Below are 26,127 nucleotides of genomic sequence, written 5' to 3'. Positions count from 1 at the left end.
ATCTTATTGGTCAGTTTATAACTTGAATACACAGAAAAAAAAAACGTAAAAAAAAATTAGGATTAGCAAGAACATGTTCAAAAAGTAATCAGAGCAAAATTGTTTATGTGACAAATGGAATGACTGAGTACGGTAATAGTGGTTTATTTCTCAGTAGACCTCTATGGGATTTTGGCTTCTTGGAACCAGCGGCTACTTCCTGTTTGGAACGCAAGGGGGGAGGGATGACTCAGTCCTGTTCTCATATAAAGTAAATGACAGAACTCCAAAGATATTCCTGACCCTCACTGAAAGGGCTTCCAGGCAAGCAGTTAAATACTGCAACAAGACCTGTTGTTGTTTATCAAACATGGCAGCTTGGATCCAACTCCAGCTGTTTATCATTATCGACATGGTTGAAAATTGGTCCAAAAAGACACTTCAGGGCACATTTGTACTTGGCTGTTTGGTCCACACCAGAGTTCCTCAGATGGTCAGCTTTGTTTAGATGGTTAAAAACTGACCATTGTGGTGCAACAATGGTTTGGTTGGCTTTCATTCAAACCCATGTTATTCAGAAACAATACAACTACAGAATAATAATTTTCCTTCTGGATGAGGAAAAATATTGGACCAAAGCTTATTCCAATAAAGCAGCTTTAGTAGCCTTTTGACAGTTTTGGATAATTTACACTCGACAGTGCAATGTGAGGGAGGACCAAATCAAAGTAAATGTAAATCTTTCAACATTCTCAGCCAAATCGGAGACAGCCAGATTATCCTAGTGTGAAGTCAACCTAAAATTCCTCCACTCAACAAAGCCACGAAGGCCCCACACATGAATGGGTTATTTGTCTATTACGCTCTGGCATTGGCAGCATGGCCGCAGACAGAGAGGCCAACTCTCATCATTTTGTTATACTGTAAACCTGAACTGCCAGATGAAATTTTTAAAGAAACAAAAGATCTACTTAAAGCCCACCATCTGTACCAAACTGTGCCAAAATACAACAGTTGCTACATATGCCCGTATATTAGGTGGGGGTATTTGGTCCTTTTGTCAGCAATTATGACTTGCTTATGTCACATACAAACGACTGATTGTGTTTGTGGTAGAATCCAGCAAATATCCAGCGTTGCTACAGACCAAATGGATCCTTTTGTTATGCTGATAACTGTTTATGGTAATTAGGCAACAAGTGGCAATAGTTTGCCCCAAACTTAGTCTCACAATGCATTCTGTCAAGATTTGTAATTCCAGCACAACTGTACTTTCCACCAGTTCAGAGGACGGTAGGGTGGACCATCTCTGCTGGCAGGCCAAGTTAATTTTGCCTTATAATAGAACAAAAACAATCAAAGCAACAACAACAAAAAAAACATTATTTTGTGGTTGAAGGGACTTTGGCAAAAACAAGTGTGCTGGGAGTAAGCCCAAAACCAAAGTCAGGGGGTCTTTAAAGTCAAAAATTCTGAAACAAAAATGCTGGGTCCCAAAGAGCGCTGCCTAAATAACACACAAAAGTTTATTTATTTATTTATTTTTTAATCAGGATTCTTATAGGCTATGTAAAGCTACGTTCACATCACCCTCTGCAATGCGTATTCAAGCGATAACTTTTTAAATCAAAAGTATATGTAAACGCGCCTACATGCATGTTTTGGGCTTCTGTGTTAAAAACTCTCACATTCACATGACAACGCAAACATTTTTAAGACCGTTTTGGGGCTCCACGTACAATACGCATGGCCCTTTAACGTGCATAGAAAGTTCAACCAGGCTGAAGTGTAACCAATAAGGGACTCCGATTTGGTAGTGTCATTTGAATGGCGTCTTCTGTAATTAACAGAAGTGCCAACCATTTGAAAATTAATGGTAAATGGCGTATACTTATATAGCGCTTTTTCTACCTTCCTCGAAAGCCCATAGCGCTTTACAGTCACAGGCCCATCCACACACACATTCACACACTGATAAAGGCCCTGCTGCTGAACACTGGAGCCAACCTTCCACCAGAGGCAAAGTGGGGTCCAGTGACTTGCCCAAGAACACTATGACACAAGGGCGGGTAGGCGAGAATCGAACCTGCAATCTTCCCATCAGAGGTTACATTTTTCCTCCACTGCATCCCACAGGGGCAATAATTGTTGTTTTTGCCTCGTCGGAATTATGACACAAACGAATTATCCGAACTGGTTCCCTAATCCTCCGCCTACACCCTATTGCTCCAATTGTAGGAGTAATTGAAGCTGTAGCTGTGTCCGAAAGTTTTTTTTTTTTTTTTTAAGGTGGACGCATTTCTTTACGTGGGTGTTGTATGAAGCACAGACGTTTACAGATAATGTAAGGAATGACTTTTTCTATTTGTACATCAGTTATAAAACAGATTCATGTATTTTCCGAGCGCTGGCAGCTACAGGCTTACGTAGATGACCAGCAACTACTGATGAAATAATTGAGTAATAGTAACAATTTGGATTTGAAAACACTATTATTCCATATCTCTTTGCTTGGTGGGCTAAATGCAGGGATAGGGAAGCAATTTGGATTTGGCCCAAGTATTTCATATATCGGAAAAGAGCTGTGAAAGAAAAAGCCTGGAGCAAGATTCACAAGATCTGCACAAGATCGGCGAAAATGCACTAGCATTAAGTAGCAGTGTGAACACTATGGGCCAATTGGATGTTCAAGAATGTGCATTTTACACATTCTTGAAAGCGTGTCACATGTTTGGTGTGAATGTAGCTTTACATTTCAAGACTGTTGAACTCTTGTTGAACTTCAACAGTCTTTGGGTGGTTCTACATTGTCTTCTGTATAACATCAAGGAGAGAGTTCATTAAGAAATTTATCAAAGAACCCACAGTAGTAACTCTGTTACTACTATACATATATATACATATATATACATACACATACATATACATATATATACATACATATACATACATATGCATATACATACATATATATATATATATATATATTCATTTGTATTGTTAGGAGAACTGTTCAGCGTGTATCCCGCCTCCACCCAAACAGTAGTTTCCAACAATGCCATGACCCCAAACGGGACTAACCGGGTTTAAAGAAAGATGGATAGTTGGACAAATGGATAATGTTGTAACCCTAAACCTTAACAATATGTGTTGAAGCTTCTCATCCACCAACAGATATTGATATTTGGCTTAATCAAAAAACTGAATTAAACTTAGACTCCCACAGGCTTCCATATTTATGAAATGAAAACAGAATGGATGATCTAGACTTAACAGTGTTTACTTTTCTGGCAGAATTGCGATTAATGCCGACTTAGTGCAAGAACCAATGCATGCAGCAGCTGGTGGAGAAAAGGACAGACATGAACACACAACCTCTCTGTTTATAGACGTCCTAAACCGCAACCTTTTGACGCTGCATCTGAACAACTAAATAAGTATCTTTTGATATGTCGTATATTGGAGATCTTTAGATCCCCATCTATGAGGAGCCAAATTTCAGAGGACATTTCAATAAAAATGAGATGCTGCTGCTACTGAAAATTCTTTTTAACATGTTTGAAGGTATATTCTGATAAAACATTTCAAAAGAAACAGAATGAAAAGTTTCCCTATCAAGCAGCGAATGCAGCTTACGGTCCTTCAGGTTGGGAGAGCTCAGGCGGTTACCTTCTTCTTGAAGCTCTGCTCCATCTCCCACAGCTGACTCTCATGCTCTTCCAGGGCAGCCTTCACCACTTCCTGCTTCTTATGGATCCTATACCTCCAGTCTTCATCACCGCTCTTCTTCAGCAAAGCAACTCTGCGGCAGAGGAAGAGATTACTTTGACAAATTGTAATGTTTAAGTTAAAGGCTACAACGGCACAAAATCTGGTAATAAATAATAATTTCTTATTCTTTTTTTTGCAAAACACAATGCTGCCACAAAACACGAATGACGATTCCAATGATGATGCATGCTGCTCCATGAGAAGTTACATCCCAGCTGTCATGCAAGCAGTGGAAGGACTAGATGCGACTGAATATCAAAATAACTGATTTTCTGGCAATTTCCCAAACGCTGACATAATCCTCAGAGCATCTGGAAAAGCTCTCAGAGGAACGTCCATTGCTTATTTCGTTACTTTCATTTGCATGAAAAGAAAATCTGCACGCAGCCCATGTTTTGAAGGCACTTCCCACAAAACCACCGTGGGAACTTTTGATCCCTGACAACCGCTGTACATGAAGGGATGTTTGGGAGTCTCAGTATCATAGTGAGGATTCCTGCTAGGCACAGATCTTAGTTTTTCCTAGCAGACACAACCACATTCCCAGATATTATTTCCATTGGAGGCAAGAGAGCTTTGAGTAAGTGGATTCTTCCTTTGTGGAAAATGTCCAAATCCAAAAATCACACCATTGTCTGCATTAAGAGATTCTAGTCTAAACTTCTTCCATATATTGATCTCAAGCAGATGTCTGTCTCTTCTTAACCTAAAGATCCTGACCAGATATGTCAACTGAAAGATTAATCATCAGAAATAACTTTTTTCCTATTTCTTCATCAAGATGAGGCAGTTCATCCTTAAACATGAACATTGGGGCCTACCCACTCCTCACTAGAACCCCAAGATGTTTATAAAACTTGGCAGGAGCTAGTGTGTGTTGCATTTATGGTGAAGACAAAAAATATTAAGAGGAAAACGCTACATAAATCTCTATCATGATCTTCAAAGGTTTTAGATCAGATGTTACAAACTTTTTTAGGCAACAGTGCAGTTTAGTGTCAGGCAATGGTTTCAAGCGGCCTGTGTGAGGCTGAAGTTGGTTATTCTTTTTTATTAAGCCTGGTATTTTAAACTGGTATTTTCTAATATAGTTGTCAATAAGACTACGCAACTTTATTAGCAGTGTTCTTGTAGCATTAAACAGCCGGTCACTGAATTTTATATACATTAATATTATTCCGTGTGGAGACAACCATCGCAATAAATCCATATTTGGATTCAAACCTCCTGTTTTCTTTAAATGCAGCTTTCTCCTTCTGTTTCCTCACTGGCATTTTCTGTCAAAAGAAACTTTACAAAAAGGTTTGTTTTTATTTAAAGAGCCTAGATCATAAAAAATCAAATTTTATGAGCTTTTAAGTGTATTTCATTGTTAATTTGTCATGAAAAGAAACCCCAAAGCGTTATTTTGATCCATAAATGCTTTTTTGTGCATTCCTCAAACCCTTCTCTCTGAGCACCAGCCCCTCCCAATCCACGAAAACAAGCGAGTTCTCACATTGTGATCTAGATTAGTGAAGAACAGCCCCTTCCAGGAAGAGTCTGCACTACCAGCGTCAACCCCCAGGCTAACACACACACCTGCTTCCTGGTGATATGCTAAAATACTTTCCTTTTATATGCATAATATGCACATCCATCTTTGCAAAAGTTTGGATGATGTCTAATTTCTTGTGAGAAATGCAGACACGTTGCAGAGGCCGACACTAGTTGACCTCAAAAAATGAGCGGCACCCACAAGGAGAGAAAGGCGGTGTCTCAGAGATCCAGTCATCTTACTTCCAGGGGGGTATTCCAGAAAGCAGGTTATGCTAGTTACCACGGTAACTTTGAGGCTAAAGAAATGTACAACCACTGCTTTCGGTTCCAAAAACAGAGGTGTGTTTCAGGGTATGTCAAGTTGCCATAGCAACTCATGCTCTGAACATAACCTGGTCTGGAGCAGGTTTAGTTGAAGGTTAGTTTGTTTTCAGAGAGGTGAAGCAGTATGGCGTGTCCAATTGAAGATGATTTAGTGGATGAAGAAGCTCAGATAATACTTTTTCCACCATGACAGGGTGATAAGACCGCATATGGATGTTGGAAAAATAAACTTTTTTAATTTCATCTAACTTAATTATCTGCTTCAGTTAAGATAAATCTTTTTTTTTTGTTAAGTCATCTTAAAAATAACACGTAGTTTTCAGACAGTTATTTTACTTTCATTCAAATTGATTCAATTAAGTAGGTGTAACTTGGTGCTTCTGTTAGATCGGCACCGCAAGGGATTGTGGGATACCATTCCCTTTGCCTGTCTGGATGGATTTGGGTTCAAGTGTGGGTTTTTTAACAAATGTGTTTAGTTATTTAGCTGTTTTGTAGTGTTTTTCCGTATTTTGCAGAGTTATTTTGTCCTACTATGCTTAAGTCTCTGCACCATAAGTGAGAGGGAGGAAGAGGATGATGAGTTTATATAGCACCCCTACTGTTCACAACCATAATGATAATGACGGAAAATTCCGAATTGAATTTATGCACTATGTGCTTATCGTTTCGTTCTTTTTATTGTTATACAAAGGAGTATATCTGCCGGCTCAAACTTAGACATATGAGAGTTCAAGAATTATAATTAATTAAGATGGAAAAAATATTAATTGAATTAGAGTAATATGACATTTAGTCAGATAAATATGTAAATTTGAGTTGTATAAACAATTATTAAGTTTTATAGACGTAAAAAATTTGTTTGAATAAATTTAACTCAATTATTTGTTACCTATAGAAGTATTTCATTTAAGTTGGCAAAATTGGATAAGTTTTATATATATATATATATATATATATATATATATATATATATATATATATATATGCGTCACAAGGAAAATGGAAACAAGATCAGAAACTCGTGCGTTTACTTTGTCTGTTCTTCTATTACAAGCAGAAACTCTTTCTTTTGATGATGCAGCCGTGTTACATTTTTAATGGGCATATAATCTTCATTCGCAGTCATTAAAATCTCAGACTCCGTCTCACTGAAGTATAGCGCTTTGTTTTTTTTCTCCACATGTTTCCATGGTGACTCTGGAAATCGGCGATCCATTGAGAATGTCTTTATGTACTTGACGAGCACGTGCATTAACTCAGGGTTACCAAGTCGAGCGTAATTACGCCAACTCATATCCGGTCTTTTGGAACCGACATACCCAGAGTAAGCAAGTTCAGCCAGATTTCAGCCAGAGTTCAGGGTTAAAGTCAGGGTAGTTTAATCATGCTTTCTGGAATACCCCCCAGGTAGGAAAAAGGGTTGCAAACGTAACTAATATTTTCATAAATTTTTTTTCTTTAGTGGACCAAAGGTAACATATCGTCATAAATGTGGACTGGATTAAGAAAATGATAACATGGGACCTTTAATGTTGCTAGCTTGGTTGTTTCAATTTTGCAGTCAAGGGCGTATCTTCCACATGTGGAGTAACTTGACATGCGTCAAGAATGAGTCGGATGTGTTGGAGAGAACCCCGTAGTTTACTAAAAGAAGACTTTCTTTAGAACAAACCAAAATGGAAAGAAATGTAGGATTGTGGGATGCGGCTGAGCATGGGTGTTTCTTTTATTGCACCATGACTGAAGTGTCTAAGAGCTGAAGTAAGGTCCATGCTGTTTGGCTGTTTGAGTGTGTGTCAACGCAGTCGCGCTTGTTGCTGGACATAGGCAGTCTCCCCTCTGAGACTAACAGAGCGATCCTGCCGGCCGTTAAATAAAAGTATAAATTAGCCGCATAATTGAATAAGCCACAGGGTCGAAAGTTGGTGACAAAAGTAGCGGCTTTCGAACATCATTATACATTGAAAACAAACCACACCGTGAGACTAAGGAAGGGCACGCCCCAATGGAACACACTGCAAATGGCTGCAGCAAAGCCACTCTGAAAGGTCATGACGGTGTCAAAGTGTGTGTAGAATGTAGCTGAAAGAACACACACTGGACACGTGCCCACACCAATAATCAATTGAGAGCCTGATCAGTTATCTGTTGGTCTAACAGTAAAGCATGACATAACTGAACTTATGTAACAATTTGATTAACTCAGTGGTGCCAGTTAAGACATTTACATAAAGCATTTTAATTGTTTTAAACAAATATGCTGCTTATTATTTTGTTTTCCTTATAAATGTATTGATTTGCATTTGTTGTCTTGTGAAAGCTTAGAGTCCTTCAGACTTGATCATTTTCAGTCACATTCATCCTTTGTTGAGTAGAAATTTTTAAAGAACAAATAAAAATGTGATCAATTTTAAACAACAGTCATTTTAAATCATAATCACATTTTCAGCCAATAAACTCACTGAATCCAGTTTTAGGAGTCTTTGCTTACACAGACAAAGAATCAAAGTCCACCTTTCATTTCATCAGCCGCCCACCTGTCTTTGATGGACATGTGTCGGGCCATCAGCACGCCGTTCAGCTCGTCTTCCTGCTCAGGCTCAACTGGGCCGTCTGGGTGTTGGGGGGCGGCAGGGCGACTTTCACTCCTGGGGGAGCCGCAGGTTTCTCTGGATGCTACAACCACGGACTCCCCGAGCTCTTTTAGACAGCAAACAGGAGAAGCAGAACTATGAATGTTTCAGTGCTGGAGATGAAGCTGTAGTTGAGTCATTAGCCTCCTAATGCAGTATGAAAAACAAAAGTGTTTGAAATTCAAGATTTAAGAAATGTTTTGCTTTTTTGTAAGCAATTGAAAACTAGTGGGAAGAATGTCTTCAAATTTAGGTAAAGACGTTTTTACAGCTGTTTATTTTAGAGGCAAAAACAGACTAAATGACACAAAGACAGTCCGAAACCATGATCTGATCACTAAATTTAGAAAAAAAAAACAGGAAAGGAGACTGGACTCAAACAAAGAAAATATTCAACTATTATAAATAAATAAATAAAAAAACAGAAATGAGAGGAAAGAAGAATTGGTTATGAACTAGATATGGGAATAGAAACACAGACAGTCGTATTTTTTTTTTTACCTCCATTGATGGTTCTGCTCCTGTGGCGCTCTGTTTGTCGTCCCTCCCTCAGAAAGCCTCTTTGCTCCTGCTTCTCCTGGAGCTTGTGGCACTCTAAGCTCTCCAAAGCTCCCTCATCTTCCTCTTTTGCCGGCCACTGAGGCTCCTCCCTCTCTTCCTCCTCCTGTTCTCTCCACCTCTCTCTTCCTGAGAGGGGCTGTGGTAGAGCGGTCTGCCTGGCCGCTCTCTCGGGAGAGGGCAGCTTCCTCTTCCCCGCGCTCAGATCAGCTGTGTGCTTTGGTAGCAGAGGCTTGTTATTGCTGTGAGGGGTGGGCCCCTCCTGGGCCTTGGTGATGTGGATGTCCCCTGCGTGGTCGGTGGAGACTGTGCCTCCTGCTCGGACTGAGGAGGGGGACGGAGAGTGGAGGTGTCCGTTCTGAAGCTGTACATGCAAGGGGGTGGACGGGGAAACAAACAAAAAAAACAAAGATGGTCAGTGTGCAGAGAGAACCAGCTTACTCCAAACAGCAACTAACAGAATCACGCTGAGTAATCACAGTCCAGTTGACTCACTGCACGTCCTGCACATTACAAACCCTCCCATCTTTTCTTTCCTGCATCACAAAGCCATGCCAGCAGTCCTTTTGTGCATGAAACTGTAAAGCTGCAACACTAACCCAAAATTGTTGAGCAACCAATGAGAAGCAACAGCAAACATCCATTAAAAGAATAAAAGAAAAAAATCCTGCAGCTTCTTTTTCTTTCAGAGCTGTTAGCGTTCTGCCTGAAGCTGAAGAGTGGCCGAGATGAGCCGGAGGCGAAGAGTGTCTGCTCTTTTTAACCATGAGCTCTAACTATCAGAGGCCGGGCCATGCAATGCAAAACCCATGATGAATAATGAAGACCAGCCAAAGCCAGTGCGTGCTGTTCGGAGAAACGCTGGGTCATTCCTGAGTATCCTGCTGCTGTGTCATCCACCGTGACAAAGGCAGGGATTGTTCATGGGAAGCTTACTTGGAAGTGTTGGACTGGGCTTTCACTCAGTTCAGGTTCTTCACTGAAGTCTGAGAACTCCTGAAGTAGAAACATGAACTCGTGTGTATTCTTTCCTTCCAAAAATAATGTGTTTGATGGTCCTTATCAAAAAAAAAAGGTTGAAACAGCTGATATGTAATTGCAGGTACTGATGTTTCTAACGGTTCCTTTGGCATCCATCGTGCAATCTTTGCACACATCCACTGGCAGTATCTAAATGTTAGCTATAGTCAAAGACCAACATACAGTTAGACAAAAGAAAACATTTTGATCTATGAAACCTGCGGCTTAAACAAAGAGAATGCATTGTAGCGTGACCCCATTTAATCACTTTTACAAACTAAAAGTCAAGTTTAGATTAGTACAAACAGCCTCACTACTACATATTTGGTGTTTTTTAAACACGTAACCTTTTTTCTGACATGCATAGAGAAGCAAGCTTAAAATTGCATTTCTGTGTATTTCTTTATGCAAATTGTTGTCAATCAGGAGCAGACAAAAATATGCTGATTGAAAAAGAGTTTCTTTGTGACATAAAAAAATACAGACCAAAGCTCCCTGCTAATAGCTCTCAGAAACAGGGGGGAGAAGGGGGGCGGGGTTGCTCCACAGCAATTGTCCTGCCCACAACTCACAGGTGAATTTCTAATTAACTTCTGCTGCTCTATGTTCTAGAAACAGCATAATCTTAATTAAAAGACAGATGAGAACACTTTTACGATTGATAAAAAGATGATCAGCGTGGGACGTTAAAGTCCCCCCCCCCCCCTTGCCCTCGCAGCCTCTGATTGGTTGAACACAAAATTATACTGATGGCCCCCCTGCTGAAGACCACAACATGGAGTAAACATGCAAATGTTAGATAACTAACCTAAAGACCTACAATATGAAATATTAGCGTCATATTCAGTCACTCAATTTGATGTCATGGTTGGAATAGACGAACCAAAATAACAAAAGCCAAATCTAACTTCACATGCTGGGACTAAAACAAAACATTCCTTCAAAAATATATTTATTTTGTTAATTGAAGCTTGTTTAAAATGTAACTGGCACAATTTAGACCCAGGCATGACTTGACCACAGGGAGGTCTTAGGGGATTTTCCCCTGAATGAGTAAATTAAAATATTAAAAAACGGGCGTGAATAAAAACAAGAGATGAACTGTTCACCAGTCAGAAAAAAGATGGGCAAACAGGATTAGTTTTATAAAATCTTCTATTGTTTTCTGTTCTAGTTTCCACTTCATTTTACTGATGTTAGATGTTGTTTGTTTAAAAAGAAACATAGGAGGCAGAGCTGAAGATGTTGAGATTCTCTTTGGGAGTGAAGAGGACTGGATAGCTTTAATCTATCAGAGGAACAGCTCATGTTAGATGTTTAGGAGATAAATGCAGATAGAGCTGACTGAGGTTAAGAGGAAAAATGGTAATGATGTTGGTAAAAAGATGCTAAGGCCTTGAAGGAGACCATTGATGAGGTTCCTAGATTTGCCTGTAGCTTTTTCAAACAGCATTTTCGTCTGCTTCTGATTAACTACAATTTGAATAAATACCCATAAATACTTAGAAACAAAATTTTAATCTTAATTTTCTTCAAGTATGTCCATCGTCAAAAAAAATCCCACATGAACATATTAAAACAACAAAATATACCATTAAATATACCATACCAAAACATTGTTGTTTTACATAATTTATGTTACCAGAGAATATTGTTCTATATTGATCTGATTTCTTTGGAGGACAGAGCTCCATAGAAAAACCACCGGTGGGTAAAAAAAAAAATTTCTGACCTGTTCCATGTCTCCCAAAGTGATGGGCTGCGTCTGGTATCGGGTGTTGGCTCGACGCTGGCGTGAGTCTCCTCTGGTCCGAGTGACTCTAATTGGAGGCTGAGCGAGTCGATTGAACAGAGCCATCTTTTCTGCTAGGCTCAGGGAACACAGGTCAGGCTCCTCCTCCTCCTGTCTCTCCTTCTCAACATTTCCATCCATTGCGGAAACCTGCTTGGAGCCCCGGGTTTCCTGGGAGTCCTGTGCCTGCTGGATCTCCTGTGCCGCCTGTATCCGTGAGTTGGAGGTCTTCTGCAAAGACGCCTGCAGGCTGAGGAGGGGCATGAAGAGACAAACAGGAAATGATGGGCAGAATGAAGGCAGGCTGAGGAGGAGAGCATGTGAACTAACAAGTGGCGTGATACCTCTGAGACACTGACACAGGTCTGAGTGCGCTTATAAACTAGAAGAAGTGTACCGATGGACAATAAAGGATTATTGCTCATGCAAAGTCACTTCATTACTCAATGATGCCAAATTTGACGCAGAACCCCAAACAACACCAGGTATACATGTTAACTGGGATCATGAGTTTGACCATTAGGAGCCAGGATCAAGCATGTTAGTCACATCATGACACCATGCACAACATGGAGGATGTGTACCTGTAAGGAGGGGCGGCACTGCAAATTTGGGTGGGGCTAGAGGCGTGACAAACAGCAGGGTGAACAACCACCATGTGAGGCACATGCAAAGAGACACTGGAGTGTTGGGCATGATGTATATACCCCACACCCACACACACACCCACACACACACACACACCCACACCCACACAGAGAAAGGGGGGAGAAGAAAAAATGTGTCACATGGGTGATTAAAACGAATAAAGGTCTGAAGTTAGATTTTATGTCATCAGCTTTGTGCAGGAGCCAGCAAATCAAAACTGTGTTGACACAGATATGACATCAAAGGTTTTAAGGTCGGAGGAAATGATTGAACTCGTGAAATGGACAGAAGCGGCTAACATCCAAATGGAGTCAGTTATTCAGAAAGTTTAGGATTCTAGCTGTTTTTTAGGGGGGATTAAGATTAGTGTCAAAATAAAATGCATGCTTATAGACAAAGTTGTGCACTCTTTGAAAAATAAAAGATGCAACATTTGGTTTTACTGTTAATGTGTCTGTTTTGCATGAGACCTTTCTTCGCCTTGAATACGAAATTTACCCTGTGAAATTACTGCCCAATATATTCTGTAACATGATTAAACATGTCTTTGTTTTTCTACCTGCACACATCTGCCGACTTACGTTGCAGCTATGACTACTTCCTCAGTGGTGACCGGCTGGGTTCTGGATCGGTCTTGGGTCCGTCTTAGCCTTCTGTCCACTGCTGCGTTCCTGGACCGAGGTTTAGGAAGTCCACCATCTATGCTTTTCTCCAGCTCCTGGATAGAAATGTTGGGAGAAAAATGTGGAAAAACAAGAAATGAATTTTTGGAATTTCAGGGTCAGACATAAAGGGTGCTACAATTTCAATATTCGGAGATGGAAAGTGTCCAACGGATGCAGTCATGCTGATGATCATGAATGATGTGTTTGCTGTGTGGATGAGTCATGATATTTAGCAGAACAGTGAGTAAGCACAGATGAGTAAATGCCCTGACATAATGCACCATTATCTATTGAAGCTCGGAAGAGATCAAGCATTCACTAAGTTCAAGGGAATCAATTCAAACTAGAGTTTGATTTAACTTCTTTTTAAATGGATTGTAGACAAAAACTTATATTGTAGACTCCTCTGTGACCGGGTAGGTGTAAAATGTCCTTGCACACTTTTATTAAGGGCCTGATTTGGGCGGCAGGTTGTGGCAAACACTTAAGGGTGACGTAGGTGAGATGGAGCCGTGTCGTATAGATTTTCTTTTGTTCATTAACCCCCCCTCCCTAAAAAATAACCTGTGCACTGTGCAAGGGGCCTGTTAGTACTGCTCACATGATAATTGCGCACTCCCTGCACCCCGATTGCGCATTGCGTGCTTCATGCGCACAGGCGGATTAAAAAAATTAGGAATTCGACAATCTGAGTATAGCTTGTGTGAGTGTCCCATGTATCATGTGCACACCTTATGCGTGCAGCATTAGTGCGCGGTCAGCCAGGGGTGTGCAGCGAGCGACTAGAGTGGGACATTAGGGCATAACCCTACCATACGCACCACAACAGTACGTTTCATTTTGATGACGTCCCTTAAGGGTGGCCGACAGAGCCACAAGGGAACCTGTGGTCCCCTTAAGGTGCAGCCCTCTATAGGCCTGAGCAACCCGAAACACGCAGCCCCGGTTCAGGTGCATGTGATAAAGCCAATATCTCCAAAGTCATTTAAAGATATTGCTCACATTTGAAACAAGTCTCTACTGGTCATGCAAGGAACTGCAACATTTGGTAGGCTACTTAAGGATTTTTCTAAAACTCAAGAATGGAAGGTGGAGGCTTGGTTCAAAACCAGAAAAAAAATAGATGAGAGAAATAGTCTTAAAGCTAAAACTCACTCTGAAGAGAGAGCGCTTGGCTGCGACACTCAGCTTGGCACGCTCATCTAGTTTCTCTTCATCAGCTGAACGGACAGAGAAAACAAAAAAACATTCATTAAAAACTTTGCATTTCAACCTGGAGAAAAGCTGCTACAAACTAACCCACTTTCCTCAGTCTTCATTGTAAATCCACCAACATACCAAAGTAGATTTAAAACTGAAATTCTGGGGGGAAAAAAGAATATTGTGCTCTGACTAAATATGGGTCTCGGCTGCTTCACTCGTCTCCTGGCTTCATACCTGCGAGTGGTGCTTGGAGTCAGCTTTTTCTTCCAAACCGTCATCCTGTTGTCAGTTTAATTATCTTTCTGACAGCAGCAGCAGCAGGGAAAAACTGGGAAAGTGTTTGTCTGTCATTAAATTTAAGTGAAGGACGGGAAATTCTGCTAACATGAGTAAAGCTTTCCCGGAAAGAGCCAGATCTGAAAATGATTCCAGCATGTATTACCTTCAACTGGTCATAGACTGTGTTTTTTTTTTTTAATAAGGAAAGCTAAGAAAGAACTGTTTTCTTATATAAACGAGATCTATTTTTTTATGTGGAAAAAAGAACCCTCTTGATCCTGGTGGTTAAGCCAAGTGGTCATTTTTAACTTCTTTTCTTGCAGTTTCTTTTTTCAAAATAAAGTAACTAAAAGCTTTTTAATTTGCATTCATTTTTGCGCCCAATTCCACAGCTGCTATCACACATATAAAAAGATTAAACCTCTATTTTTTTTCGTCTCTACTATGCTACATCGTCCTCAACACAACAGAGAGACGATGGAAAGCAGGCGAGTTGTATTTAGCTATGGTCCATAACTCAGGTCTCTTGCGAAATGTTGAAATATGGTTTTCTTTAAAGACATTGTTGTACCTGGAATTTGCAATTTCTGACTATTCCAAGTAGACTTAGGCCATTAAGTTCTCTTATTAATTGGATTTATGTAAAAGGCAGAGATCTTGTATCAGTGCAACTCAATTATTTTGTGAATCACCATTAAAAAGGAAAAAAACTGTGAGGAGACTTTTTTAAATTTGAGGACCTCATTCAAATACTCGTCTAAACAAATTTGAAAAACAGGCAGCACAGTAACGACCCCAACATACCAGCAAACCTGTCAATGATCACATTATGTTGCTTTGACATCATGTCAAAATATCTTTTGGACTATATTCCAGCACTGAGGTGTAGTTGACCAGAACCAGAAATGACATCAAAAGTGGAGAAAGCCCTTAGCCAATCAGAGCTGCCCAGATCTTCATCAATACAAAAGAGCACAGAAGAGTCATCTATCTTGTAATGGACCCCATTTTAAAATGTGTTATCATACTCCATATTTATTTGGACTTTTTTATATATTTTTTTTATTTTGAGAACATTTTGTTTTTTCAGATTTTGCTTCCTTTTTAGTGTGAACTTCCGAGGATATGAAATAAAAATAAAAATAAAAAACTCAAAGAAGAGCTCGGTTCTCAAGAGGTTAATGAAGTCCAATATACAATTTGCTTTAGAGTTGACTTAACATGGTCAGTATTTAATGGAAAAAAAAGTTAAAAATACAGAAGTAATGTGTGAAAAACACTTAGATTTAACATCCAGCAAATCCAACTTCAGGAGTGTAAAAAATACTTTCTGTATGTTATCATCTACTTGCATCATTACAGCTACCCCGTTTTCTTTCTTAAGATAATTCAGTTTAATTTAAGTTTAAAAAGAACTTTAAGGTCTTTAAGTCATGCTACAAAACTTTTCGGCAAATTGGTACATTATGTGTCTATAAATATGCTGTTGTATCCCAGTTGTGGATCTTAAGCTGCATGACATGAATCGTAAAGATTCTTAGTACCTTCAGATGGCTTCATATATTAGTTATAAAAATGAATGTTATATATTTTTTTTTCAGAGGGTGTGGCTTTAAAAGCAGCCCAAATCATAGTCTCTCCACTGCCATGCATGACAGTTGAAATGAGGTGTCTGAACCTGAAACAGAGAGTTTAACTTTTATCAAACATAATGCTAATGCAAGTGTTTTCATGATAGACCGCTGCCATGACTTCTTGCTCTTTGACTAAAAAGTAGTTCTTTTGGTACCAAGACAAAGTACAAATGTTTTAATAATAGGTTTCAGAATGTATTGTTAAGCAATGTCAGTGTATTCTTTTTGGGGGGTTGGTATTATTGCAAGGAGACCCAGAATAGCTTTTCATGTCTGTGCATGAGAAGCTGGAAGACAACTCACAACCATCATTTTAACAGCTGTGGGTTAAAAGCAATGGGAAATTTGGCAGTGTTCACTGCTTTACTTAACTTTTAGTTCCACAAGGAAAGACCACTCCAAACTCTGTAACCAAACCTAAACATAAGTACCGTAATAACCTTCATTTTATTTATTTGAGACATTCTGTGCATAAAACATTGGAACATGTAAAATGTACTAGTCAGACTAAGAATCTAATCATCAAGATAAAAAAGTGCAACTGAAAGAGAGCTATGAAACCAAAACAAATCAAAGCAAATTGCAAAAGCCAAAGTAAACGACTTACCCTCTGATGACGCAAAGTCTGAACTCACACAAGACCTTGAAAAATGGAAAAAGAAACAAAACAATAAAATAGAAATTACTAAAATCAATTCAGATGCAGAAAAATAACAACAAAGCACAATGACAGACTCCAGATGACGGCAGGCAGGGTGAATAGACAGGAAAATGCTGTAAATGTTAGAAGAAATGAGAAGCAGTAAAGCAGACTTGAGTGCAGAATTAGAGGTTATTACAGATTATTGTTCAATTTTAAGCATATTTAGTAACAAAGGCCAATTCAATACTCGGTGCTCACGTGTTATGACCAGTGACAAAACCCAACAAGACCTTTGGACGCGGTAAGCCTCCTTTTTTGATAAAGTTAGCAAAAGGGACAAAATTCTGGGGAGGGCGAGTAACTACTTCTGAGCTGGGGCACAAAATCCACAGTCACTGATCGTGCAGCAGCCTCTTGTTATGAATTACTCAAATGAAGAAAAGCTAAGACTACAATTAAAGCTACGTTCACACCGCCCTCGGTAATGCACATTCTAACGACTACTTTCAATGAAAAGTCGCGGTGTCGTGGTACACCGCAGCTTGTAATGGAAATGAATACAATGGAAATTAATAATTAGAATGCAGGAAATTTGTCGTATTTCCTCGCCAGACGGGAACTTCTGTGGTAGAATGAGGATGTGTAATTGCTCCTGAAACCGCGTGTGCGTGTGTAAGCAGAGGAGGGAGCGCGTGCAGCGCAAGTGGGAGTGAGAGCACGCACTTCAATGGCATCAGAGTTGTTTTATTTAAAATTCACTGTGGTAATGTACAGAAACTAAATTAGAAAGAATGTGTCTCTGTCCAAATATCTATGGTCCTGACTGTGTGGATGCCGTTCTTTAACCATTTGAAAATGAATCATGAAGGAGAAATAATAATTGTGCTTTGTACTTGGTTGGAATTATATGACACCAAGTCTTTGATATATTAGAATAGAGCTGTGAAAGTATAGTCATGGCACAAGATTCACAAGATTTGGACCACTTGGACATTTTGCACCAAGTTTCTTCCAACTGTAGGAGGAGAAGATATGCATTTATCGGGTGGGGAGGGTCCAGTGTGAACACCGTAGCCATTGTTAAACGTGCATCACGTGCCCGTTATGAATGTCACACAAAAGTAACTGCATCAAGAATGATTAGGATTTTATTCAGATGACCATCGCCCAGAGCATGCAGTACCTATGTGGCTCCTGGCGTTCAGCTGAAGTGATGGGCTGCATCCTAAACCTCTCTGAGGTCTTCTCCCCAAGACTAATGAACTGTAGAGGCTTGTGCCCCCTCTCTCTTTCAGTTCTCCATGGGGCTTGGAAACCCATTGATTCCTTGTCCTGCTTAAAGTCACTGGGAAAATGGAAGAGGGACCAATGGACAGAAAACCCAATGAAAAGAAAACATACAATGCGATGGAGATGTAGATGTAGATGAACAGGTTACAGAAATTAAGCCGCTTAAAAGGAGAAGCATGGCACAGTTGAGTAGGTTAAGTGTTGACACAAAGCATGTGACCAAAGCAATGTTTGCAGAAGGTAAAGTAAAGGAAGACACTTGATATCTCCAGCAGGACCTGAATGACTCGCCAGATCAAGTGAAGCTGACTGGATCAGCTGCAGAAGCTCCAGAGTTAATGCGTGAGTGTTTGTTAGGATTAGACACGCTGCAGCAAAAGTGCCCATGCAGTTAGCTTCACGGGTTTAGTAGCTGTCCGTCTCAGCAGCAGATGTTAGGTAATAAGCCCCACAGCCAGCAAGCAGCAGCGGTGCAGCTCATGCCATTTTCACCTACAGCTCATGTTTGCGTCGGCTTGGAGGAGTCGTGGCGCTCTCCAAATAGGAACTCCTGAGCTGAGCAATGGACACCCGGCTGTCCTGTTGACTCTCTCTGGTAAAGGAACCCTCTCTGACCTTTCCAGTGTCCCATGCAGAGCTCCTGGCTAACCCCTCTGGATCCGCAGCCTCTGAGACGGAGCTCCTCATGACTGTCCTGGAGGAGGGCTTCCCATACTCAGCATGGGGGGTTCTGGGCTGAATGAATCTCTCTCGAGGTCGGCTGTCTGCTGCCGCCTGATGGGAAATTGTCTTAGCTTCATCCCTCCTGGCTTTGCCTCTTGAGCCTTCCTCTGCGGCAGTTTCTTTAGCCAGATTTTGCACCCTGGGCCTCCCCATCCCCTCCTCCCCTCTCCCTCTGTGTGGATCCTCTGTGCTCCTCTCCCTGCGACGAATTTCTGAAGGCAGGACTGCTTTTCTACTCCTTAAAAGACCCGGTGTTTTGCCATCCTCAAACTCCCCACTCTCATCCTTCTGAACTTGCTGCTGCACAACTCTGGATGTAGGATCAGAGGTCATGGACAAGTAGCTCGGATAACTGCCAATGTCTTGATCTCCATGGTGAGCAGCTGGGCTCAGAGAAGCATGTTGCTGGTGATGGAAATGGGTGAAGGCCTGCTGGGGTCCTGGCGGGTCTCTGTGGAGGCATACAGAGACCTGGGGATGCTGAAGCTGTCTGCGGTAAACCGGGGCCTCCATCACATTTGACAGGTCCAGATTTTTTTGGTGTCCTTCGTCTCTGGCGAGCCTCTCCCTAACTTTTATTCTTCAGGGAGACAAAGGACTGGTTAACATCTAGAATACTTTAAAGATGTCAACTTCTAATGACTTCTTTGTATGTATGCGTGAATATATGAGTTGATAGTTCAGTAAAGGGTACATTGGTACGGATTATTCACAAAATGCAGCAGGAATCAGTCAATCAAACATCCAATGCTTGGTTAGATCAAATAACTATTAACTTTGACCAGATGTGACCAGATCCTAAGCATTTCACCACACAGCAACAGGTGAGGACAGATGAAGGTGCACTTTGGATAATCAAGTCAGCCATCTTGGTGTTCAAAGATTCTTAAGCATGTTTTTATTTTAGACCAGCAAGGGACCCAGAATGACAAAGAACATCATCAGTAGAACCAATGGAACATTAGAACAAGGGACAGCTCTATGATGATAGAAGCCCTGCCCTTGGGGTGGAGTATGGGTTTAGTTTGGCTTAATGGGGACAAATTAGGTGGGACACAGCTGCCCTCTGCTGGTACCTTGATGGCCAGTTGATGAGGGAGTGGGTGTTGCCTTCTGCATCGGTCTGGAGAAACCAATCAGTGCTAAGTTTGGGTCTTGTGCTGCACCAATGAAAACCCAAGGAGAAACATGACCTGGGAGGACTGGGGGTGGTGGCAAACAGTCACTGAACTTACTTGAAAGCACACACTGGCCTTCATAACCAGAAACACTATATTGTGCATGACCAAAGTATGGCTGAGAAATAAATTGATTTTATTGATAAATTTAAGAAAAATTATTTTTGGGCAAATCGGGATTTTATTTTACAAGCACTCTGCTTTCTTGGGCTGTCATTGTTCGGAGTAAGATCAGCTCGCTCATTTCTCACTGGACGAAAACGTTAAAGTAACAACAAGCAAAGAAGAGATTGTTCTCAAAACAGGAACAGTTTTTTCAGTTCAAATGAACTGGATTGATTTTGTGATTTCAGACTTGGAGCAAACCACACACTGCAAAATCTGTTTTGCTACCAAAAGTGGGAATACGGCAAGTTTGTTTCAACACCTGAAACAGAGGCCCTCTGTCCAGAGTAATGTTTCTGTTTACGAGATGCTCAAGCTAGCGGCAGCTAACCAAATACCTGCTGCAATGTTCTACAAACATTTGTGTTTAATTGCACTTTGTGTTCAGGCTAACTTCCAGGGGACATTTTTAAAATAAAATAGTTTTCGTTGTCATTTTTGTTAAAGAAAGTAAAGGGAGGGGAAAAAAATGATTAAAATCTGGAATTGAATTTGGTGTGGGGGATAAATACAAATAAAATAAAATAAATTAATTTTGGTCTAATTTGAGAAGATGACATGGCCAAGAGAGAAATACTAATTATAATTGTTCAGAAGATGAGTTTCACAAAATGAACTGTAAACAAGTCATCCTTTGTTACTTGCATATCTCAACTGTTTCTGACCACAACTGCTCATAATTTCCTTACAAAAAAATGCCTTTAAGTTGGCCTTTTCAACAAAAATTATATATATATATATATATATATATATATATATATATATATATATATATATATATATATATATATATATATATAAAAGAAGAAAATTATTTCAAAATAATATCTCACCGAGAAGAACATGACTCCAAAACTATAATTGGCCTTTCTCCTTGGCTCACTTAAAGAGCATCTTGTGCTCTATAACTGGCAGATGAGCTTGCTGATAACTAGTTCAGACAGATAAATATCTTGCCTTCAGTCTTTCAGCCATAGCCTTTCCTTCTCGCCAACATTCTTTTGTCTCAAGCACTTGATGTTGTTCACCTCTGCTCCCTGTAACCTCTATGTTTTGCTCGAGTCCCTTTTTTTTTAAACACACAGATACTCTGTCTTGCTGCAGCTGACTTTCATTCCTCTCCTTTGCAGAGAAAAACTCCTCCCTCCTAGATGTTCCTCCATCTGCTCTCACTACAGATGACAAGCATCATGGTACAACGAGTAACAAACTATTGGCCTGTTTTAAACATTACTTTTTTGTAAAAACCTTATATTTGTTTCCCCAACTGCTTAGTGATGTTATCCTTTTGAAAAGATGTTGTTTGATTTTCAGGTTTCAGGATCCATCATTGCACTGAAACTGCTCCTGTCAAGGTGAAACATGATCACAGAATGTCTGAAGACAAAAACAAATCAAATTCCTCTTAGTTTTCCTGAATTATAAAGTTGTTTTTAGTGCACCAGAATAATTGTGTCAGATGAAATCACCTCGACCTGTGGGGGTCCCCAGGGGGCAATTCTGAGACCTCTTTTATTCAATCATTTGTTCAATTTGTCTAGGCCGGTTAATATGCAGCAATAATGTTAATAATTAAGAATATGCAGATGAAACTCAGATTTTAAAATTCACTCACAGCAGCTGAATTGAAACCAGTAGAGTCAATGTCACCTGATCACTGAATGGAGGCATAAAAGTGTTCTACTTTTAACTACAAGTGAATCTGAGATATTCATCTATGTGAAAGCGTAAACAGTAAATGGTAACCTTTAGATTATTTCTACCAAACAAATCAAAAATCAAGGTAAAATCATGGAATAATAAGAATTATACAAGTCAATTTGGATAAAAAACTTCAACACTTAACCTACTCAAACACATTGCTGGAATCAAAGGTATTTTGCCTAAACAAGACCTAAAGAGATTTAATCACACATCAATCTTCAGTAGGTTAGATTAAGGTCTGCTCTCTGGACTCAGTAAATGTACTGCAAGGCAGCTACAGTACACTCCTGCTGCTCGAGTTCTGACTAAAACCAGAAGGTTTAAGACCACATCAGTCCTTAGTTCTTTGCATTCCCATCCTGTTGCTAAGAAAATAGACTTAAAACAGCTCTGGTCATGTTCAAATCTCTCTGGCCTAGAACCAGAGTACATCACTGGCACAATGGATTGGCCCAATGTAAACCATGTGGTGATATGGGAAGTTCATGTACAAATCTGTCACCAGCCCCCAACATCAGGATGATGAAACAGCATTTCGATTTTATGCAACTACAATCTGAAACAATTTTCGTATGATGTCAGAGAACCTTGTATTTTCTACATTCTAATCTAGGCTAATATTTATTATTTTAGCTCAGTTAGACGTCTGATCCACACTCTTAGGACATAAGGGGCAAATGTATTTATAGTTAGTGATTTTACCATTTAGTCAGGATTTTACCGTTTTACTTAATTTGTTCTTTTGCACAGATTCCAGTGTTCCAAATGTGATTTTTTTTTAATTTCTTTCTACTGTAAATCCCTATTTCCTTGCACTGTATCAGTGCTATAAAAGTAAACTTGCTTTGCCCATTTAATAATGACATTTAAAGACATTCAATTACTTTAAAAAAAAGGTTTTACTAACAAAATTAAAATTGTTTTTTTAACAACTCTGATTTAAATTCCTCTATTTATTAACTTAGAAAAAAATTATGAGGGCTCTAAATCAAACAGAGTGATGTTATATGTTTTCAAATTTTCTGCTAAATCAGAATGGGTTAGGAAACGGGATCAAGGAAGAATAAAGTAAAAGAGAATAGAAGGGATTTTTGTAGAGGATTCCAGTCGCTCCTCCCCAAGTCTGAGTGCTTTGCAGTGGGTTAAAGTTGTGGTATAAAATAAACCTCAATGGCTTCATGCAAATCAGAGGTTTGGGTATTTTGTTTCTCACCAGAGAATTCCCAAACTTAAATTTTTTTTCCCCCTCTTCCTCTTCCCTTACATCCCGTCTCTTCTGGTTAAAACCAACAGGATATTTTGCAATATGAAAGGCGGGGGTCCTTGAAAAACAGGGGTTTCAAAGCAATTGAGTTGGGAAAAACATGACAGAGAATTATGTGGGAACAGCTCAGAACACAGATCTAAGTTCATTGGTACTTAGGCTGCATAAAAAAGGCCTTTAATGTAACCCAACCTCAACATGTTAGCCCCACAGAGACCCTGAAAAGAGTTAATTGGGCTGTCTTATTTGTTTCTTTTTCTTCAGGCTTTGCTGCTTGTGATCAGAACCAGCTGTGGGTCAGAGATGTGACTGTGGAGTCGCACTGAGCCACCCAGTAACACAACACCCCCCCTGCAACCCACACACACAAATGCACCCTCCAGCCAAGTTTTGAAATCTGAGCTAGTACAGAGATAGACGGAGCTTCATGACCCGCTGGGATGCAAAGACCAGGAATGCACCAGCACGTCTTTGCCAATGGTGGGCTCTGGAAAGCCTGTTTAGGTTCTATGAAAACCTTTCTGCAATCAAGATAATTTTCTAACTTTTGAAGTGAATATAAAAAAAACCTTAATAAAAACTTTATAGTTGGAAGATTGAACCCTTTAGTTGTAATGTTTTCTTTAAAAAAACATAACAACAGAAGACTTGCAGATAGGGGCCCAAGTCTTCTGTGTTTCCAAAGAGTTTTAGAAAACACTTTTTCCATTGACACCTTTAAATTGTTTCCCTTAATTCAATATAGATTTGTATTTCTTAACTAAATATTTTCATCCTTTGAGCTATATGCTCACGATAAATGTTTAAATGTTTTCAAAGAGCAAATGATTGTGCAACAGTCTACAAACAGAAGGTGCTTAGAAATAAAAGTAAAGCAGACAGGTAAGTCTCTGTCTCCTTTAAGTGTTTGTGATCAATACTGTGCAGAAGGTCAAATAACCCAATAACAAAGAGAATGTGTGTATTAGGCTTAGAGTGGGGATTTAATGTGGCATAGTTACGTAACCCTCATGTACTTGGCCCATGTCCCTTTAAGCTGTAGCATCAAAACTGAATTATGAGCCCGTCTTAGTTTGCTTAATGATCGTTGAGTACAATCCATTAAGATGCTTAAGGCAACTCAACTTCAAGTCAAACATTTAAGACCGACTGATGAAAATCCTGTTACTCAAATTATTGTGATCTAGGAAGTGAAAAAAATGCAGTTTGAAAAAGATCGTTTTTGTTACATTGACGTTACAATGGCAAGCCACAAGTTCCCTGCTTCTCTAAATTCCAACGCATCATCTTGCAAACGACTAAATCCATGTACGTCTTTGTTGTCCTTGCCAGAGTTGGCATCTGGCTAAAAGCTGTACAGGAATATTGCTTGCCATTTTTGTTGCATCGATAATGATAGGTTGTCGTTGTCCATAATCTTGATCAGAGTTGGACGTCACCATTTTACACACATTATACACCAGCTAACAGGCTTCTTTTTATTGGTTAACCATCCACCAATGAATAAAAAGAGGACGGCCTTGAGGGCATGCAAAAATTTGGAGTATAAAATAAAAAGTATTTTACATTTTCCACACATCTTTTACAGCACAAGTTTGTTGGCATTTCAGTTTTGCACTGATGTGTGCAGCAGAGTGTCACATAACTAAACATTGTAGCTTTGGAGAATCATGCCAAAGCACTACCCGCTATTTTTATTTTGTATTTGTTTTTTTTGTGCGAGTAGACCTTTTGGAATAACCCTGATTATGAGGATTTAGGATAATTTTGGAAATGTGAAAACCAGTAGAGGGAGAGGCATAAAATAACTTTGCAAAAGCGTGGCCTAGAATCAATAACTGCAGACTAAAGAGCAGATATGCTACCAATTTTCACAGGAGATTTACAGCTTCTCCTATTCTAAAGACCTACAGTTTAGGAAAGACACTATATCTTGAAGATGTAGGGTTAAGAATGAAGAGCACTTACCCCTGTCTGCTGATCACATTGCGGGCTTGCTGCTCAATGAACAGATCCCCTGAAGTTACTCCATGTTTTGGTGAGCTGAGGGATGAGAGTCTGTTCATTTTGGGGGAGTTGGTTGGGATAGATGCGACTGTATGTTCCTTGGCAGGCACTCTGGCAGAGGAGGACAGTGAAGTGACATCCATGTATGATGAGGAAGACAGGGACTCAGTCGGAGCAAACTGGCGTTGGTTTTCCAAGTTCATGAGCCTCTCTCTCTCCGAGAGTGAATCAGTCCTAAATCGGCTAGCGTAAGCGGAGCTGGGGGGGGTTTCTGGCCAGGCTGACCCTCGCGCTCTCTGGTTGGAGAAGGCAGAGCTGCTGTTAGCACTCAGGACAATATCCATACCTTTGTCTTTTAACGATTCCCCTATGATTCGACATCCAGAATCATCTGATTCCTTTCGGGCTCGGCTGTAGTGAGATGGATGATCCAAGTTGGGCTCGTGGTCCAAAGAGATGCCATAGCGCTCAGCCAGTTGTCGGCGGCGCTCTGCCTTGTAGCGAGCGATGCGTTCGGCCTTAGACTCCGGGGCAGTGGTGGTAACTGAACTGTAGGTGGGCTCCATTTGGATGCTAGACTGAAGTTCTGCCCTTCGTTGAGCTCTCAGCTGTTGGTTCGAAGACTTCAGCAGCATGTCTGGAGTTTCAACTCCTTCCATACTGCACTGCTGGACTGTCAGTTCAGAAGGAGACAATTTAACACAATTAAAAAAATAAAAATAAATGAGCTAAGGAGATTCATTGGCCTCACCAACGCAAGGCTCTGGGTCAGATGCCCTGGTGTATCTTGGAATGTCCTCCTCCAAAAGCCGGTTTGATACCAAGCTTGGCAGTAGGGATGGATGCACCTCGCCCTCAATGCCCTCCATCCTTCGAGTAATTCTCTCCTTTCTAGATTAAGGTGGCAATAAAACACTAGTGAACATGTTACCACCCTGTCCAGCTTTGCAACAGGAAACCTTTAAATGCATTTAATCATCATCTCACCTATTCATTTCCCAGTCACTTGCACTTGTGGATTTGCCTTCAAACCGTTTCCTTAATTCAGACACTTTAATAAAAATAACAGCAGGTTTCATAAGCTTTTGAAACAGACTGAAACAAG

The 26,127-nt window shown here is 40.1% G+C and overlaps 1 protein-coding gene across 45 annotated transcripts in view; it reads right to left on the bottom strand.

Annotated features, from left to right (window-relative positions):
• svila (supervillin a) overlaps positions 1 to 26,127 on the bottom strand; it is a 93,789-nt gene that overhangs the window by 23,846 nt on the left and 43,816 nt on the right. For 9 of the 45 annotated variants that reach the window (XM_020712519.3, XM_020712522.3, XM_020712520.3 and 6 more), the window contains 15 exons: positions 26,010 to 26,073; positions 25,774 to 25,913; positions 24,984 to 25,695; positions 19,781 to 19,864; positions 18,478 to 19,284; positions 17,875 to 18,036; positions 16,656 to 16,690; positions 14,088 to 14,152; positions 12,849 to 12,985; positions 12,204 to 12,299; positions 11,560 to 11,869; positions 9,744 to 9,803; positions 8,751 to 9,171; positions 8,154 to 8,316; positions 3,649 to 3,781 (listed from right to left, as the gene is read on the bottom strand). In XM_020712519.3, the coding sequence (XP_020568178.1) occupies positions 3,649 to 3,781; positions 8,154 to 8,316; positions 8,751 to 9,171; positions 9,744 to 9,803; positions 11,560 to 11,869; positions 12,204 to 12,299; positions 12,849 to 12,985; positions 14,088 to 14,152; positions 16,656 to 16,690; positions 17,875 to 18,036; positions 18,478 to 19,284; positions 19,781 to 19,864; positions 24,984 to 25,695; positions 25,774 to 25,913; positions 26,010 to 26,017 (3,333 nt within the window). In that variant the 5' untranslated portion in view covers positions 26,018 to 26,073. Of the gene's footprint in view, positions 1 to 3,648; positions 3,782 to 8,153; positions 8,317 to 8,750; positions 9,172 to 9,743; positions 9,804 to 11,559; positions 11,870 to 12,203; positions 12,300 to 12,848; positions 12,986 to 14,087; positions 14,153 to 16,655; positions 16,691 to 17,874; positions 18,037 to 18,477; positions 19,285 to 19,780; positions 19,865 to 24,983; positions 25,696 to 25,773; positions 25,938 to 26,009; positions 26,074 to 26,127 lie in introns of all 45 variants that reach the window. The other 36 variants (XM_078938586.1, XM_078938588.1, XM_078938589.1 and 33 more) reach the window with 19 other exon arrangements.

The sequence above is a fragment of the Oryzias latipes genome, chromosome 20 (assembly GCF_053564925.1).
Source record: "Oryzias latipes strain Hd-rR chromosome 20, Olatipes_Hd-rR_3.1".
Lineage (NCBI taxonomy): Eukaryota > Metazoa > Chordata > Actinopteri > Beloniformes > Adrianichthyidae > Oryzias > Oryzias latipes.
Note: the sequence above shows the minus strand (reverse complement) of the source record. Positions and strands in the feature narration are given on the sequence as shown.